This window comes from Megalops cyprinoides, chromosome 11 (assembly GCF_013368585.1).
Source record: "Megalops cyprinoides isolate fMegCyp1 chromosome 11, fMegCyp1.pri, whole genome shotgun sequence".
NCBI classification, from domain to species: Eukaryota; Metazoa; Chordata; class Actinopteri; order Elopiformes; family Megalopidae; genus Megalops; species Megalops cyprinoides.
Window position 1 is genome coordinate 16,125,559 of NC_050593.1, and position 16,245 is coordinate 16,141,803.

The 16,245-nt window shown below is 40.6% G+C and overlaps 1 protein-coding gene across 13 annotated transcripts in view; it reads left to right on the forward strand.

The window, feature by feature from the left end:
• LOC118786030 (syntaxin-binding protein 5-like) overlaps positions 1-16,245 on the forward strand; it is a 114,551-nt gene that overhangs the window by 38,704 nt on the left and 59,602 nt on the right. For all 13 annotated transcript variants that reach the window (XM_036541037.1, XM_036541035.1, XM_036541036.1 and 10 more), the window contains one exon: positions 12,554-12,635. In XM_036541037.1, the coding sequence (XP_036396930.1) occupies positions 12,554-12,635 (82 nt within the window). The remainder of the gene's footprint in view (positions 1-12,553; positions 12,636-16,245) is intronic.

The following is a 16,245-nucleotide window of genomic DNA, read 5'->3' on the forward strand; positions in this document are numbered from 1 at the left end:
ATGCTATCTGTAACAGGGTATCTCATCGCGTGCTGAGCATCCCCGAATCTGAATCAGGAATAGCCTCACAAACACAATCAGTGCGCCGGACAGAAAAGGGCAGACGGCATTTGTGGTTTTTCCTAATTCGCACGCGGCCATCTGGGCCCCTGTCATTATTGTTATCAGATTCCCTATTTGCTTTTTCAGGTTGCACCATCCTCTTCCTGCCTCGTCTGGCAGATGTTATCATTTGGCCGGGTACAGAGAGAGTGGAGTCATTTTTCAACATTTATTCCCCCTCTCACTAACAGGTGTATCATCTGGCTATCTGATTTCCTTCCCCTGCATATGAAAAAATACAATCACAGGACATAATTAAAAGAGACACCTAGACAGCTTCAGTGTGACTGCAGTTTATCAACTGGCAGAGCTGCCACTCACAGATCAGAAAAAATAGTAATATATAAATAAATACAGTAAATAAGCATAAGCCAAGTGACTGTTTTGTTTATATGGATAATATATGATGATACATTGTCTTCCTCAAAGACTTTATTCTTACAATCAAAAGAGAAGCTATGAAGCTATGAGACATGAAAACAAACTATATACATTTCATTCATTTGCACATGGATGTGCATTGCATCAATAATATATGTATAACTATAGAATAACTGTTTCTAATATTAGCATGCCATTTGAACAATAAGACTTAATGCTTCAAGGATTTACTTACCATATTACCATACCGTTTACTAGCAAGCAATACATAACATGTATGTATTTTTCTCTTCTATACAAGTTAGACTTAAGTGACACTTGAAATCAAGCAGATTTCATTAGTTTTGTATGCTGAATAATTCAAGCCAGTATTTTAAAGAGACAGAAAATCTCAGGCAGAGATGCAAATTTAGACAGAATATAGCTTCCCTTTATTCAGATCAGAGGAGATGGTAGGTTCACTATTATTTTTACTTTTTTATCACAGAAGCTCTCATGAAGTATCTACGAGTTAAGGTCATATATAATTCCAGATGGTATTGATTCTCCAAATTACACATTCTAGCACCAAGACTTTCAACCTTGTTCAGGTGAATACCAATCTCAGTGTTTCTACACCCCATATACTGTGAGCTGGACCATGCTCACTGTGCTTCTTTCTTTTATAACAGGGAAGTCAAGCAATTATTGAATCTAATACCAGAAGGCTTTATGTTGAGGAGAGATGTCAAGTCCCCCATACATACAAACTCTGTCCTTTGGTAATTCTGGATGCTTGTCATACTGACTGTGATGGAACAGCATGCTAGTCACCCCAGCTGTTTGATTTTATGTTCATTCACCAGGGTGCCTTTTTCAATACGGCATTGTAAAGTATTTTTTAAGTATCTTCCACCTCTTTCTTACAAGATCCTAGCTTGAACTATATTTATTGCACTCAACACTTCTCCAGTGCCAGTATACATTACCTAACAGTACACAGCCACACAACATCTTGCATGATAGATTAATCCCACATGTTGCATCTAATTGGCATTAATTAAGATTAACTCTGTGTTACTGCATGTTTGAAATGTTCACAGAGCGCATTTTATTGTAAACCCAGCATCTTTCTGGAGCCTCTCCCAGCAATGAAAACAACTGGCTATTTATTGAGTTCAACCCTCATTCTTGTTCCATGCTGGAAAAATGTTGAAAGATGCTGGACGATGCTGGAAAATTCCTCTTCCTGACAGTGTGCCCTGCTCTTGCTAAGACAAGAAAGGAGACCTAGGAAAAGGATAAATACAGAATTCTAGCCTGCGTCAGGGGTTACGAATGCCTCCTGCCATTACCTCATGGCAGTCGTGTTGTTCATGCTACGTTCATGGCTGGCTGTGGGTAATGTGTTTGACTCTACTCACATCTGACCCATCTCCATTTCATTTACAGCTCTCCACCTCATCTGAAACATCTCCAGAGAGCTGTCAAATTGGATCTGCAGGGAGGCTTTCAACTCCCAGCCAAGTCCTTAAAATAATTCAGCCAAATCATTTTTACTTTAATCGAACATTTCTTCCGCAACGCTTCAAAGAAATTTCTTATTTTTTTGTGCGTGCTTCGTTACAGTCAATGAGTCAAAAGGATTAGCATATAATTAGCAGTTCAATAACTATGGCCTTCATATACATATCCAATTATTTGAAATGTCAGACGAGCATTTATCATCAACATTCCATCAGGCTGTTTTGACCCTAATGATGGCCACTCAACCTTTGATGTACCCCACTAAGCAAAGTGTTAACAAGCTTGTGCAGCTGTGACACATGTCTGGTGTATGGAGAATAGAGTGAGAGGAAGAGGTCCATTTTTATCAGCTAGCATGTGAAATAGCATGTCTTTGCAGGCTGATCCCATACAGGGGATTTGGAACGAGGACCTTTTTTGCCATAGCTAATGCATCAGGAAATGGATGGTCAGTTGCCAAGTGCCCCGGGAATTTCAGGAGGTCATTCTGGTGACAGATTTTCACTACTTGTTCTTTAAAGAGGGTGTCACACCCCCTTGATTGCGCCACGCTATGTCTTTGAAAGGTGCTTGGAAGAAGGAATAGCAAGGGAACAATTGGTCCTGCTTTTCAGTGATGGCAGTGGAGCCGCTTTTTAAAACTGCATACTACCTTATTGGAAAGCCCATGCAGGCAATATGCACAGGGTTTCTTTTTGTACCTGTCAACCCCATGCAGTTGTGTCTCTGTTTGTGGTGTAGCTGGTGGCATGCTAAAGATGTACTTTGACTTCCAATCAATGCACCAATATCCTGAGTGAGAGACAGGAGAGTGTTTGCTATTAGTCTTATAAAATCAGCCTTCCACCATCTAGAGGGCTGGAAAAGGTAGGTCAGTGTTTCAGCTGTTGTCTTGTCTTAGCTACAGACAGTTTTCACCTTATCGTGATGGGTGATGCTCACTCACCTGTAGCTCACTCGCCATTAACTATGCCCTCCTTCACCTCTTCTCATTGACTGAGTCAATACTGTTGGACAGGGAGAGATTTTGCAGTTGTTGTACCACAAGCAAGTCATAACATATTGCCTATAGCCTTAACAAAATATGTTTATTGAAACAGGTAAGGTACATTTCAGTTATCACAGACATATGCACTAAGTGTAATTGGTATCTGCTTCTTTTCCCTCTGAAACAGCTTCTGCCCCTTTGTTCTCTAATTGATGAACACTCATTTAGACAGTGATAGGGTGATATTCTGCCAAAATGTATATTATGGTCAACCACTGAATTTGCAATGAACAGAGCACTATCAGCAACATTTATGTAACACCTTTTTATCATTTACTCTAGGCATCCCTCATGCCATTTAAGAATGTCAGGCCTACGAGAATGGAGCAAGAAAGAAGTCAAACACCTTAGAGAATAATGGAGCTCGAGCCAGTGCAGCGCCATGTATTATCAGATGTATGGATGAGGTAGACTTCAATCTGTTAAAAGTAAGGACACACAGAAAAAACATCATTGGCAAAAGAACTACTGTAAATCTGCCAAAGGGGAGAGTGGGGGCAGCATAACCATACAACACAGAGCATCCATCCAATTATCAGGCGAGGCCTGATATGTCACACTCTGTAATCATGGGGACACTGTTGCATTTCATTCCGTCAGGTCTCTGAATAGCTTCCAACCCACCCACATGTGATGATGCAATTTTCCCCCATACTCTACATTTCTCGGCCTTTAGAAGGGAATTTTCCTCTTTATGGAAGTGGAAGGTATATGACTACCATGCACATGACAAGATGTCCCTGCTTGATGCATTTTGCAGAGATGATCATCAAGAGTATTATATGTACAGCATTGCCTAACTGAAGCATTAATTGTCCCTTGTGGAAATACCAGACAGGATTCTGCTTCATCTCTCCCTAGTTCAGAAACTCAGTTCTTGTAATAGAGGAGAAGGGAGCCTCAGTAGGATGCATTGGTGTTCTCTTACTTTTTCCTCTGTGTCGGGGTTAGAAGCAGTATTTGCCACACAGCCTTTGCTGTGTGGACTCCATGCCTTTCACCGGGGAATGGCTGTGGGAGCCATTCACTTCCCTTCAGCCCCTGGCTGTGTGCGTGGGAACCTGAATTGACACGATCTGGACTCCAGCCGTAAGCTGGTCACAGGTGCAGTCAGGATGCTGCAGGGGAGAGCCCTGCAGAACAGGTAGAGGTCGTCAAACACAGAGCACCCTGCAGGAGCAGACGGAACAAAGGGTTCCTGTAGGGGCGTGGGTGTGCTTTGTGAACCTACCTGTGCCACTCTGTGTGCTGAATCAGGTGGAGAAACAGGCTACTGATGCATTAACCGTCTACCAAAAAAAGCACACATTCAAACGTATGACCTGTTCAAGACTAGTGTATGCCCAGCAGCTTTGAAACTGATGCTGTACTGATACCGACTTAGTTTATTAGTGCTACTTATGAAGCCCTTAGCCCTTGTCAACAACTGGCTATCTGAGAGTATTGATGGAATAACTCAATATCTGACAGGTTTGGACTTTGTATTCTTTAATATATAAATTAGAACTTGGGTCTAATTCCCCTCTTTTTTGTCCCTTTGGGACCAATTTAATTAAAGTGGTGACATACTTGCTGCTTTTGTAATTGCAAAAAAAAAAAAAAAAAAAAAAAATTCCAGAAACTGTGCTTTCCACAGGGCTGAGAGGGGACAGGGATTATTTTTATTCCCCTTTGTATTTTGTCCCAACTTTTGATTCTATTTGAGAACAGCTGTGGTGCCAATGCCGTGCGGTTAAATTCCAGCCTAATCTGAGATGGCCGCAGCCCCGTCATCTCTCTCGCCCATATGCCGCCCTCGCTTTGCCCGTGCTTCATGTTTCGCCCCATGTGCCTACTGTGCACCCGGGGGAATACCATCTCAGTGCTGCAGTCAAGTGTGGACCTCTGGAGCCCAGCTCTGTTTTTAGAACTGCACAGATGACCACACTGACACACTTCACAGACGGGCAGAACAGCATTGTGAATGACAGCAGACGGCAGATTCCATAGCAGAGCTCACACACAGTGAGCCCTGTCACCTAGGGTTACCAGTGTTCCCCAGTGTATGCAATTTCAACTGGGGTCTTTTCATAAAGGTAGGAATTTTATAATAGTAAACTTTTGTATCAGTCAATAAGGTCATGGAATAGGTATCACTCTTCATTAGCAACAGAGCATTGGTTCAGCAACTTAAAGCATGTTTATGAGAAAGTTTGTCTTTCCACTGTCTGTCAAATATGACAGTTGTCAATAAATAACAATGCCTGATAAATCATATCTGGAATGTGATACCTCAAATTTTCTGATTGACTTTGGAAAAGCAGTAAGTTAAGAAATTTGCGTCTAACTGAATAATACATTTTGAAATGCGTGTTTGTGAAATAGGGCCCATATGTCATTCACCCAGGGTTAGGGCTGTATCCAATAAATCCCTTTACTTAAGTTCACTTTCACCTCCCCTGTCCAAATTGTGGATTATCAGGTCAGAATGGCACTGAGGAAGATGCTGAAGGGGAGGCAAAAGGGAACTAATATAATACACATTTTCGGGTGCCTTCTGGCTTTTATACAATCTATTTATAAAGCATTTGGTTTCCAAGGTGAGAGCCAATTGGAGCATTTTCGAAGCTAGATTGAAAACACCATTGGGCTAGCTTGCTACCTGCCCTTTATTGTGCAAGGAAAAATGGCTACCTAGCTAAATCACATGATAACTAACATTGACTCCAGAAAGAGCAGTGGATGACTTTCAGAGTCTCAGATTAGAATTGAAAGTGAGACTCAGACCTACACAGAAACTGAGAATGAACTGACTCTCAAGCAGAGAAATATGACAGTGAAACAGAGTGAAACAGATTTTGACTTGGACTGAAACTGAGACTGAGTGAGACTGCCACTTAAGGCCTTCAATTTGACTGGAAGTGGACATGTGCAGCTCATCAGCGTAATGTTCAGGTGGATGTGGACAGACGGGGCTCGTCAGTCTGGTGTGCCTCTTGCTGTGCATAGACAGCAGTGGGCTCCCCAAGGCTTTGGTCTCTCCACTGCGCTGTCACATCCACATTAAGCTTTAACAGCACTCCTCCAACTCAGGGTGTGTCCAAGCTCATGGCAGCAGAGATTGCTTCTGAATTGAGAAACCAAGGAGAGTTTTATCAGTGACCTGGAACTGGAGCAAAATATAAAATTGTGCAGGGATGTGAAGAGAGACACATAGATGAGTAAAAACAGCATCCCTTTGGAATGCAGGGCCTGAATGCTTTTTTTTTTTTTTTAGCACCACAATTCAGCTGAAGAGCAGTTAGTCTTCCTGTGCTATAGCTGGATGCTGCATGTACCTGACAGCTCTCTTCGTGAATCAGAGAGCATCTGTGACACTGACACCATTAGGGATCACCTTCGTCTTCATCCCCTTCTCTGAGTCACCTCTCTCAACCTGAATTCGTAGCTTATTCTTTTCCTCCTTCTCCTCTAACTCGCTCTGCTCAGTAACCCGCAGTCAGCATTGCCCCCTCTCCCCAATGCTCTGCTTCTTTTTTCCACTTATTATTTCCACCACTCCCTATCTCCTATTTAAAAACTTTCTGATATGAGCTCTACTCCTCTCCTGCCATCTCTAACCTGCTTTGCCTCCACCACTCCCTCTCCAGTCTGAACTAACTCTGTGAGGCCTGTTATCTCACATTCTCACGTGCGTCATTCCCTCGCTATACCCGGTGTATTTCTGTATAAATCCTCCCTTCCAGTGCCCCCCCGCCCCATACAACTCAATGCCAGTCTGCCAAATTCTCTCTCCCTTCTCTCCCTCATTCTCAGAGGAAGTCTGCTGATATCAGCTTGACTCATAGCATCGAATTGAATAAATGGTTTCAAAATTAGACTGATAAATGCGGAACGCTTCGGCTGAGATGAATCACCGGCCTTTCTAGTCAATATCCAAACCTTGTTCATCTGTGTTAGATAAATATGGCCTTGTTAACAGTGGTCTAAGTATGATACGGCTGTGATCATCTGCTGTGGGAAATGGATCACTTAACAGAAAGGGTGAAAGAGATTGCTTTGAGAGGTGCCTTGCTCTCTGCGAAGACGTGTATTTCTGGGGTTTCACAACTCCTCCCTCTTCCTCATAACACACTGAGAGCGCACTGCTTTGGGTCATGGAACATATGCCATGAGAGGGGAGGGTGTTGGCAGGACTTCTGTCAGGAAAAAAAAAAAAAAACAAACATTTTCAGTCTCTGGTGTTTTCTCAATGGTTGAGTAACCTTCTCTGTAAAAGCGAAGAGGGTTACTCAAGTTTCTTTTTGTTTGCTGCAAGTTACCGTAGATATTGTGTTTATCGCTCTGTGAAAAAACACTTTGATTGGTCTTTTGGCAGTTCTTAGGATGGAGTGACAAGTTCCATCAATGTAGACAACAAGGCTTGGTTCCTGCGCTAAAAGAAACGTCTTGTTCTTACCTGTGAGCCTCAGGTACCACTACATTTATTACAGACCTTTAGAAAAATCCTGGAAATGTTCATGTTTTCTAATTACTAAAATAGTTTTAAATGACCTTAGATATGAATTTGGAAAGTTGGCACATGGAATTGAATTGCTTTGTTGACCGTGGTAAAACATCACCGAAATGGACAGGTACTGTATGTTACTCTGAGCCTAAGCCCCACAGGTACAGAGCCAGGTTAGTCCCAGCTGGATGTGGTTCACAGAGAAGACACCTTGTAGGTCTCGCACTATGCAGTCATCCTGTTAGGCTATTTGTATTCCAGAGCACTGCAGGGAATGAATGACTCATGATCTGATGTGTGCAGAGTTTGTGAGAGGCAGAGTGGCTTTGACAGAGTTGCAGGGTTCTACCCACAGTGGTATTCAGGCCTCGTGCAAGGTGATATAACACATTCTCTAACTTCAACTAACTCTCTGCGCTATTCAAGTCAAGTAAAAAGACACAAACACTGAACACTGTGAATATTACTTCCTGTTGAAAGTTCCCAACGGACTGCAGTCGGACTTGATGCTGAAGTTGACGTGTAATGTGGTAGCCCTTTATCTTGCACAGCTCCTCGAGGAAATTCAACTATGGTGGTGTGCTATCTTTTAAAGAAGCACATTTGCCATGGCTTCTGCTTTTCTCTATTCTGGAGAGAATTGTGGCTGGCATCCGTGTTCGTATTTTTGGAGATAATTAAACTCAAGTACAATTAACAGGCAATCATGCATTGCAGGCAATTAAACTTGTAACCCCTCTCCTCTCCTGCTCAAAACCATGAAAAACCCTGGCACCATCCCTCAGTCCTCTTGACAGTTTTGCAGAATTCTTGCCCAGATGCCTGCTTAGCTAACTAAAAGATTCTTCATTTAGCTTTTCTGTTCATAGTCATACAGTGTCATGGTCCAATTATCTATCTATCTATCTTACATCTTTGGACATGACTAACTCCCTGGAATTTGATCCCAAAGAAAGGCATTTAAGCATTTCTCATGTGTCCATGACAGAATGTCTGCCACTCTGTGTGCCTTCATGGCTGTGAACCAGCTTGTCCAGAGAAATATCATAGGGTAGTGAGCCAAGTCTGAGCTGAAGTGCCCTTGCTTTGGGCAGAACTGATCCTAAAGTAGGCAAAAAAGTAGAAATAATAAGTACATCAAAAAATCACAAACTTTAAATTTTCCTTTGTCAAAACAAAATATTTCATTTTATGCATATTGATGTGCCAGGTTTCACACACTTTGCTTCCCTACCTTCAGTACTGAAATGGAAAAGACATAATGACTCATCAAAGAAGAATCACTACATGTACATGCATTGAACTGTCTGAGACTAGAGTGACATATCTTTGCTACAGGTTAACAGAGATACATGCCTTGAAGACATCATTGACATGGCTTTGTACTGACTGATTTAGGACATCAGTTTCATGACCTGAATGGATAGGATGGTGTCATGATCTTCCTATCTGGTTCTGTTGATTCCAGTGTGTTGAAAGGATATGGGAAAATCAATGCAAGAAATGATTTTTCAAACATATTTAAAACATGATAGGGAGCTGGCACTAAGCACCAACATTGGATGCATTCCATATGCGGATCAGTTCTAGTACTTATTATATTTACATTACATCACATTGCCATTGCGGCTGTCATTCCATATGACACTCAATTATCAGTCAGTCAATAATATGAATTACATAAATGGATGTTATGGTTATATTACATAATTACAGTAATGAATTTCATTAATAGATATTCAATCATCATAACATTTAAGTATTTTGAAGAATGTAAATCATGGCAGGTTAACATTCTTCAAAATACAATTATCATGCCCTTTCTTTCCTTTACAATCAGGGTTGTGTGTCCTGTATGAAGCGTTTTTTTGTTTGTTTGTTTTATTTGTATGAATACATTTGGTGTGTTGAGAAGTACTGCAGATCGCAGTTAGGTAAAAGCAAGTCATCCGTGCATGGAAGTCTTGCATTTAGGCACAGTAACAGTACGAGATTCAGTTAAAAAGTGTTCATATACCTGACCCGATGATAAGTGCTTCCTTACTGTCATCACTGTAAAGTAGATGGATTTAACTCAATACGAATTACTAAGAGTAAGTACTAAAAGACAATATAGGTATGAGTTCCTAGCTATGTTTTTCCAGATTTGGGCTGTATGGTCTAAAATGAAAGGAAACCACAAAAAGTGTGGGAAGTGATTTGAGAGTAAGTTTTGGTGAGAGAGAATAGCTAGCTAGCCAGATAGATAGATAGATAGATAGATAGATAGATAGATAGATAGATAGACATAGAGTTAGGGAGAGTGAAAGAGAGAGATAGATAGATAGAGAAATGGAGAGAATTTGAGAGATCCTTGGAGTACTTCCACTGAATCTGCTTAGCCACCTTTTCTGTGTATTCTCAACCAGAACAGAGCCACTGAAGCTAGAGGCCTCTGTTTGCCACAGATAGAGAACAGAATATTAAGCATTCAGACTTTTTTTCAGTAAAAAAAGAAACCTCTCAATTTACTTAACCTGAATTTTTTAATAATTCTGATGGTCTGTGGGCTCGGTGGGCTCGGAAGAGAGAGAAGCAGCTGCCATTCACAGCTGTCTCTGAGACCATGGGGGGAAGTCAGGGCTGCAGATCATTCATTCATTTTGACTGATCCTCTTCTGAGCTGAGCTGCACCAGCAACTCCGGTCATGAACCCCGGGTCACAAAGCAAAGCCATTTGGGGTAAAACAGAAGGGCATTTAATGAAAAGCTTTGATTGCAATTTACCAAGGGCTGGTTGCACCAGCTGGGCATGAAAAATTGGCTGGAAGCATTCATATGTCTGACTTGAAGCAGGCTGGGTCATAGCTACGTGCAGTGTGGGAAATTCCTGTTTCCCGTGCAACTGTGCAGGGCTTCTGCCACCTTCCCTCTGTGTTCATGTTACAAATTATTGGAAATAAATGGAAGTAAGAAAACTATATATTTATATTGTTATTTATATAACAGTCAGTACTCTAGTTCAGAAATAGGAGAACACATTTTTCAGTTTTTCAGATATAAAATAATCAGATACATAGATGTATGGCTTGATAAGTGTGAAGGTGGTGTATCTGTCCAAGGGAATGTTTTGATCTCATGTAATTACTTGCAAGGCCATGCATTTTGGTTATCAAGGCTGCTCAATAAGCAATTAGCTTGAATGCAGTCATTACTTTATTCAGGGCCATAGTGGCATTCAGACATTGAACAATGCCATCCCATATATCCAATCCCATATACTCCTTCCCATGATAGACTTCTGCTGATAGGCTCTCACATAGACTCTGGTCTATGTGAATGGCTGAGGGTGGCTTCTCCCAATTGCACCTTATGGAAGCCATCTTTTCAGTGGCAGCAAAAATAAATATATAAAAAAGATTGTTTAAAGGTGTGACAAACATTTCTGCAAAGGACACCCATTGCAGTTAATCAATGAAATAAGCCAATTACTGTGCTAAAATGGATTTGTTCACGTAGTTACATCTGATAATATCAGACAAAGCTCCACCGCCACTTATTTCCTCACTTATTGTTGAATCAAGTTATCATGAAGGAATTGTAATGCAATTACGCAGCTCTCTTACACCAAGCTATTGACATAGCCTTTCTGTAATCGATACTGTACGTAATTATGCAACAAATAGTCTGCTTAGTAACAGTATTTTCAGAAAATAGTGACTACACAAGCAAAACTCTGAGAGTGCATTGTTGGCTGGAATATTATTTGGCTTCCATTTGAATTCCTTCCTTTTCTATTGAGAAAAGTAATTGAGCCATATGTCTGTTAATGTCTCGTTCTTGTTCTTGTGAAAGTAAAGTACCTCTGATGAAATAGAAATGCTTTTTGGAGTTGATGTTCTACATAATTAATTTTTTTTCTGGTTTCCTCTCCCAGTTCAGTATATGTTCATCTGTGGGGCCATGGCTTTTTGACAAAGAAACCTAAATAAAGACATCTTTGATAAAGGTTATATGCAATATGAAGTGCCCATTGGCATAGGCTGAAGTAAGTGTATCTGGAGCTGCAGACATTCTGCCTGACCATAGTGCACCACTGAAGCACTATGCCTTGACAGAAGACGGCAGGTAGATTTTGTTAGGTGGTCTTTCACAAGAGGTCACCAACTATTCATCTCAGGATGAAGAACCAGGTGCTCTGTACATCAGCTCATGTAGGTCTGAGCACACCATGCTCTTCTTGAGAACTGTTTGGGAAGTGATGAAGAACAGCTGGTGAGTTAATGATACTTAATGATATCATTGACCTATAGCCACTCTGATTGTGAGACCATATCTGATTCTTTCCTCTTTCGTGGCAGTGAGCCATTGTTGATTGGATTGTGCAGCGATGTCTGCTGCCTTTGTCAGAACCGATCTTCTGGCTCATGAGCTCTGTTTGCCAAACTACAGAGCTGCTTGATGTAGTTTGTGTTCTTCAACCTAGGCAAAAGTACAAAAAAAAAGAAAATCTTACAGTCAGGTTGTTTCAGATCCAGATGAACGTCTTGACTGCTCCTTTGGATTCCAAAGCCCTCTGGGAACAAGTTTATTTCTCGAATTATACAGTTCATTTTGCTGTTTGTATATATGCAATTGTTTGCACTGGTTGGCACCACAGGAGGCTATCCATTTTTACTTGAAAATGACAGAACATATAATCGGTTCAATTGGTTGGCGAGCTCTTGCGATTTCACCATATGAAAGTTTATGAACCTTGAAATGATTACCACTTTCAGCTGTAGATGTAAGGGCACTTTTATGTTTTGAGGTATGGGGACACATAATTTTATTCCCTTAAAATTATTACTCATGGAGCAGGATAATATAATGATCACGTATTTCACCGACAGTATTCAATGTGGTGTGTCTTCTTCTTTCCCTCACTGAAGGGATGCCTGTGTGTGCATCCCCCAGTCCAGTACCCTTAGACTAGAGTCAGAGTGCTTTCCCGACCAAAGCTGCCACTCTCCTATGCAGTATATATTTCCTTGACTTCATAACGTCATCAGATTGGGACGGCCTGGTGTTGACTGCTTCTGTCAGCATGAGAGTGGAGCAGCTGTGCTTCAGCTGCAGTTCCTGATCAATGAGGTGAGCATGAACCGCAGAAGTCCTCTCTTCTCAAATATATGATGTACTTAATACCACAGGGGAAATGCATAAATTGTTTGCAATTTTTACAAACATTCTTAAAACTATTTTTGTATCTACTTAACTGAATATTCATACAAAAATGCAAAAATTAGGCACTGAAAAACAGAACCAGCAAGTGAAGTAAGTTTCACTCTATCTGACATTTCTGGTGAAAATTCACAGAAAGTCTTAATTTGTTGCATATTCCTGGACATGCTGTCAAGGAGGTTGTACTGGGTGAGGTTTCTGTCTCCATTTGTTAATGGAGAGAAAGACTTTGAGCAACTGCCAAGCTCTCTTCCTCACGCCAAAAGCCAATACATTTATTAATATGGCACTAATACATACCTATTTAAAGATCTGTCACAAACATACAATTCATTTCCAAAGCTTCATAAGCTTGGAATAAAAATATATAATAATAATAATATTGAAATACACATATTTGGCCTGTGTCTGCACATTGTCTGGATGTAAGCCATGTGACTGCTGGGATGTTTTGATCCAAATAGATGGTTGATTTATAATTCATCAGAAATAGTTTCAGAACTTTGTTGTTGTGACAATGCATTTTCTACATTTCTTCCCTAGAGAATTGTAATAATTGATTTGGGAGCAGCTGCAATTGTGCTTTCACTTCACAAATCCAGCTTTCATTCTGTTCGCTGTAGTGAACAGAATTCATTCATGCAATTTCACATGCTGTATTCAAAATCCATCTTCTAATCATTTATGTGTGCCCTTGTGTTTCACATTAACAGAAAGGATGGTATGATTGAAAACAAATGAACTGTGGTTGACTGAAGCCTTCAACAGTCAGACTTCTAAAGTTGGTAGAATGTGGCAATTTCTACTGATTATTATTATTATTATTATTATCAAGTGGGATTGAGGTTTTTTTTCAACTAGCTGTGTTGAAAATAAGAAAATTCCTCAAAACAAGGGAAAAGAATGGGTGGAGCAGTTCTCTAGGAGCTACTATGTAGGTGCCTATGTAGTACTCTCTAATTTGGAGCCAAACACGTCACTCATTGTCACATTTCCTGGAGGCAGGAGCAGCTGTGCCATTGTTTGCGCTTGTCTCCCGCCGCCCGCTCAGATGTCAGGGTAAATATTCCTCTAATAATCCCCACAGGAAGGAAGCGGCTAATTAAGGGAATGCATCATACACCAATCACTGTGTATGTGGCTTTGACTGTGTCCAAAGGCTGGAGGATGTAGCTGAGAGTGTTTTCAGGGTGTCACAGAAAAATATATTTTTTTATATATAACAAATGGACTAATGCTCTCCTGCAGGGTCAGCTAGAAAGGAATACAATTACTAATGGCAAAATACTTAAAAAGAGAGGACAGAGATGACGTTCTCTCTGATGGATTTTAATGGTATTTTCACTAATCGGAGGAGGGAGGAATCTTTTTAGCACCCAAAAATGTTAATTTGTAACAGATCAGCTTAAGGGCAAGTGTCATTTTGTCCCCCTCTTTTGTCTACTTTAGAGAGAGTGATCACTGTAAAAAAGAGCTGCTGATGACCATGCTGGAGAATGGGCCTTTTGGCATATCAAGCTGAATTTGAGTCAAAATGACAGCACCTGTCCTGGTTAGGCCAGATCATGCAGGCTATGTATGCTACACCATGGAATTTACACATGTTCCATGTTTGGCAAGTAGAGCCAGTCAGTATGTGCTGTGTTTTTAGCTAAATAAAGCCTCATTGACTGCTGTGTGTGTCTGACTTTTAGGTCTACAGCTTAAATCACGTGTTTCTGTGCTACTGACACATACAAATATATAGAATAGGAAAGACCATGTGGGCACATGGATGTCATGTGGCTAGAAATTCTGCTCTCAGTGGAGTGATCACATTGTTTGGTGTGAAGGCTAGATGTTTCTAGCAGCAGTGTCTGCTCAAGTCATAGGTAAGAACAGAACAAGGACAAACACACACACACACACACACACACATTCACACACACACATTCAAACAAATTCATCTGAAAAGAAAGCCTTTTTGGCGCATGCAAGCGTGTTTCCCTGACGTGTGATAGGACAGAGCTGGTAAATGGTGACTAACAGGCCAGGTGTGAAAGTCAAGCTTTGACAGATGGATTCTGCAGTGGGCTCAGGTTCCACAGATCCCACTCGAAGCTGCACAAATTGTGTGGGGTGTTGGGCACTTCTGTATGGCATGGAAATGGAAATGAGTTCTTAACATTTACTGTTATTGGATGTGTTCGCCCACGGGTATCTATCCTCAACTGCATTTAGATTTGCCTTCCTGGACTGGCGCCTCTCTTTGTCACCCTCCTCAATAGTGTGAGTTTTGTTTTGACTCCCACCCAACTGAAATGTCAAAACACCAAAAAATTTCTTCATGGGAAAAATCTGCGCATATCAGTTTAGAATCCATTACTGCGCAGAGCCAGGTGGACAGTGTATGAATCTGCACCCTGTGAAGAACCTTTTCATCTTCAAATCCTTCAGTAGAAACTAAAGCTCCGAGTGTCCAAAAACAGAATAGGATAGATCTTGTCTCCACATAAAACAAGGATTTTGAGGTGGACCACAATATGAAATAACGTTAAACATCTTTTTTTTCTTTTAAAGAAGACTAGCAAAAACGTCAAATCATGATATGCCTCTTTAATGCCTCTACTTGCACAAGCAAGGGTGCGTGAGGCATATGCAGCCAGTAGAAACACTAGAGTACAAAACTCTGGGCAGCTGTCGGTAGCCAGTAGAGGAAAAGCAGGAGAGGCTTAGGAAGAGATGGTGAGGAGAACTAACTTGGGCATGAGAGGCCTCGACTCTGCTATGTTGCTGCAGACCTCCATAGATGCAGTTAGACTCGGGTCAGCCACTAATGCATTCAGCCTAAATCTAGATCTAGTATTTTTAATACACGGCAAGACCATGTTTTTCCCTCTCACTCACTGGCTTCCAAACACATGTCTACATTTCATCTTAGTGTGGGTGACCTAAATTTAAAAAAAACACACACTCTGTAATGATCATTTACGGTATATGAGATAAAAAAAAAATTCTTTCCAAAATTAAATTATACACTGTATCATGTTACTCTATCTCTTGAAGGTGGTTGACAATTAGATCAATGTACTCAGTCAAGCAAATCTGACACGGATTCATTGAGTGTATCCAGTTCAATGCTGTAAAAGTACATGGAACTGACCCATGGAAATGAGAAGGTAGAACTCTCACTACAGAAGATGCCTTTAATTATCTGTACATTGTATGGCTTGCTTTTTCAATTCTATGCATATTACAATGAATATGTAATAGAATATTGAAAAAAAGGAATATAATTGATTCAGATTGATTGGAGTGGTGTGAGAAATCTGCTGAAAATTATATAGGATGCATAGGCAGGCACAAATATGGGACTGACCATGCATAAATAAACATTTCCCTTTCTGTTATCATAGTGAAAACTATGTGGTTACATTTCAGAACTTAAATTGGTGTATAGATACTGCATTACAATTAAAAATGTATTGATATGTTACATTGTTACACAATTACATTGTGTTTTTTTCTATTTTACTCTCTT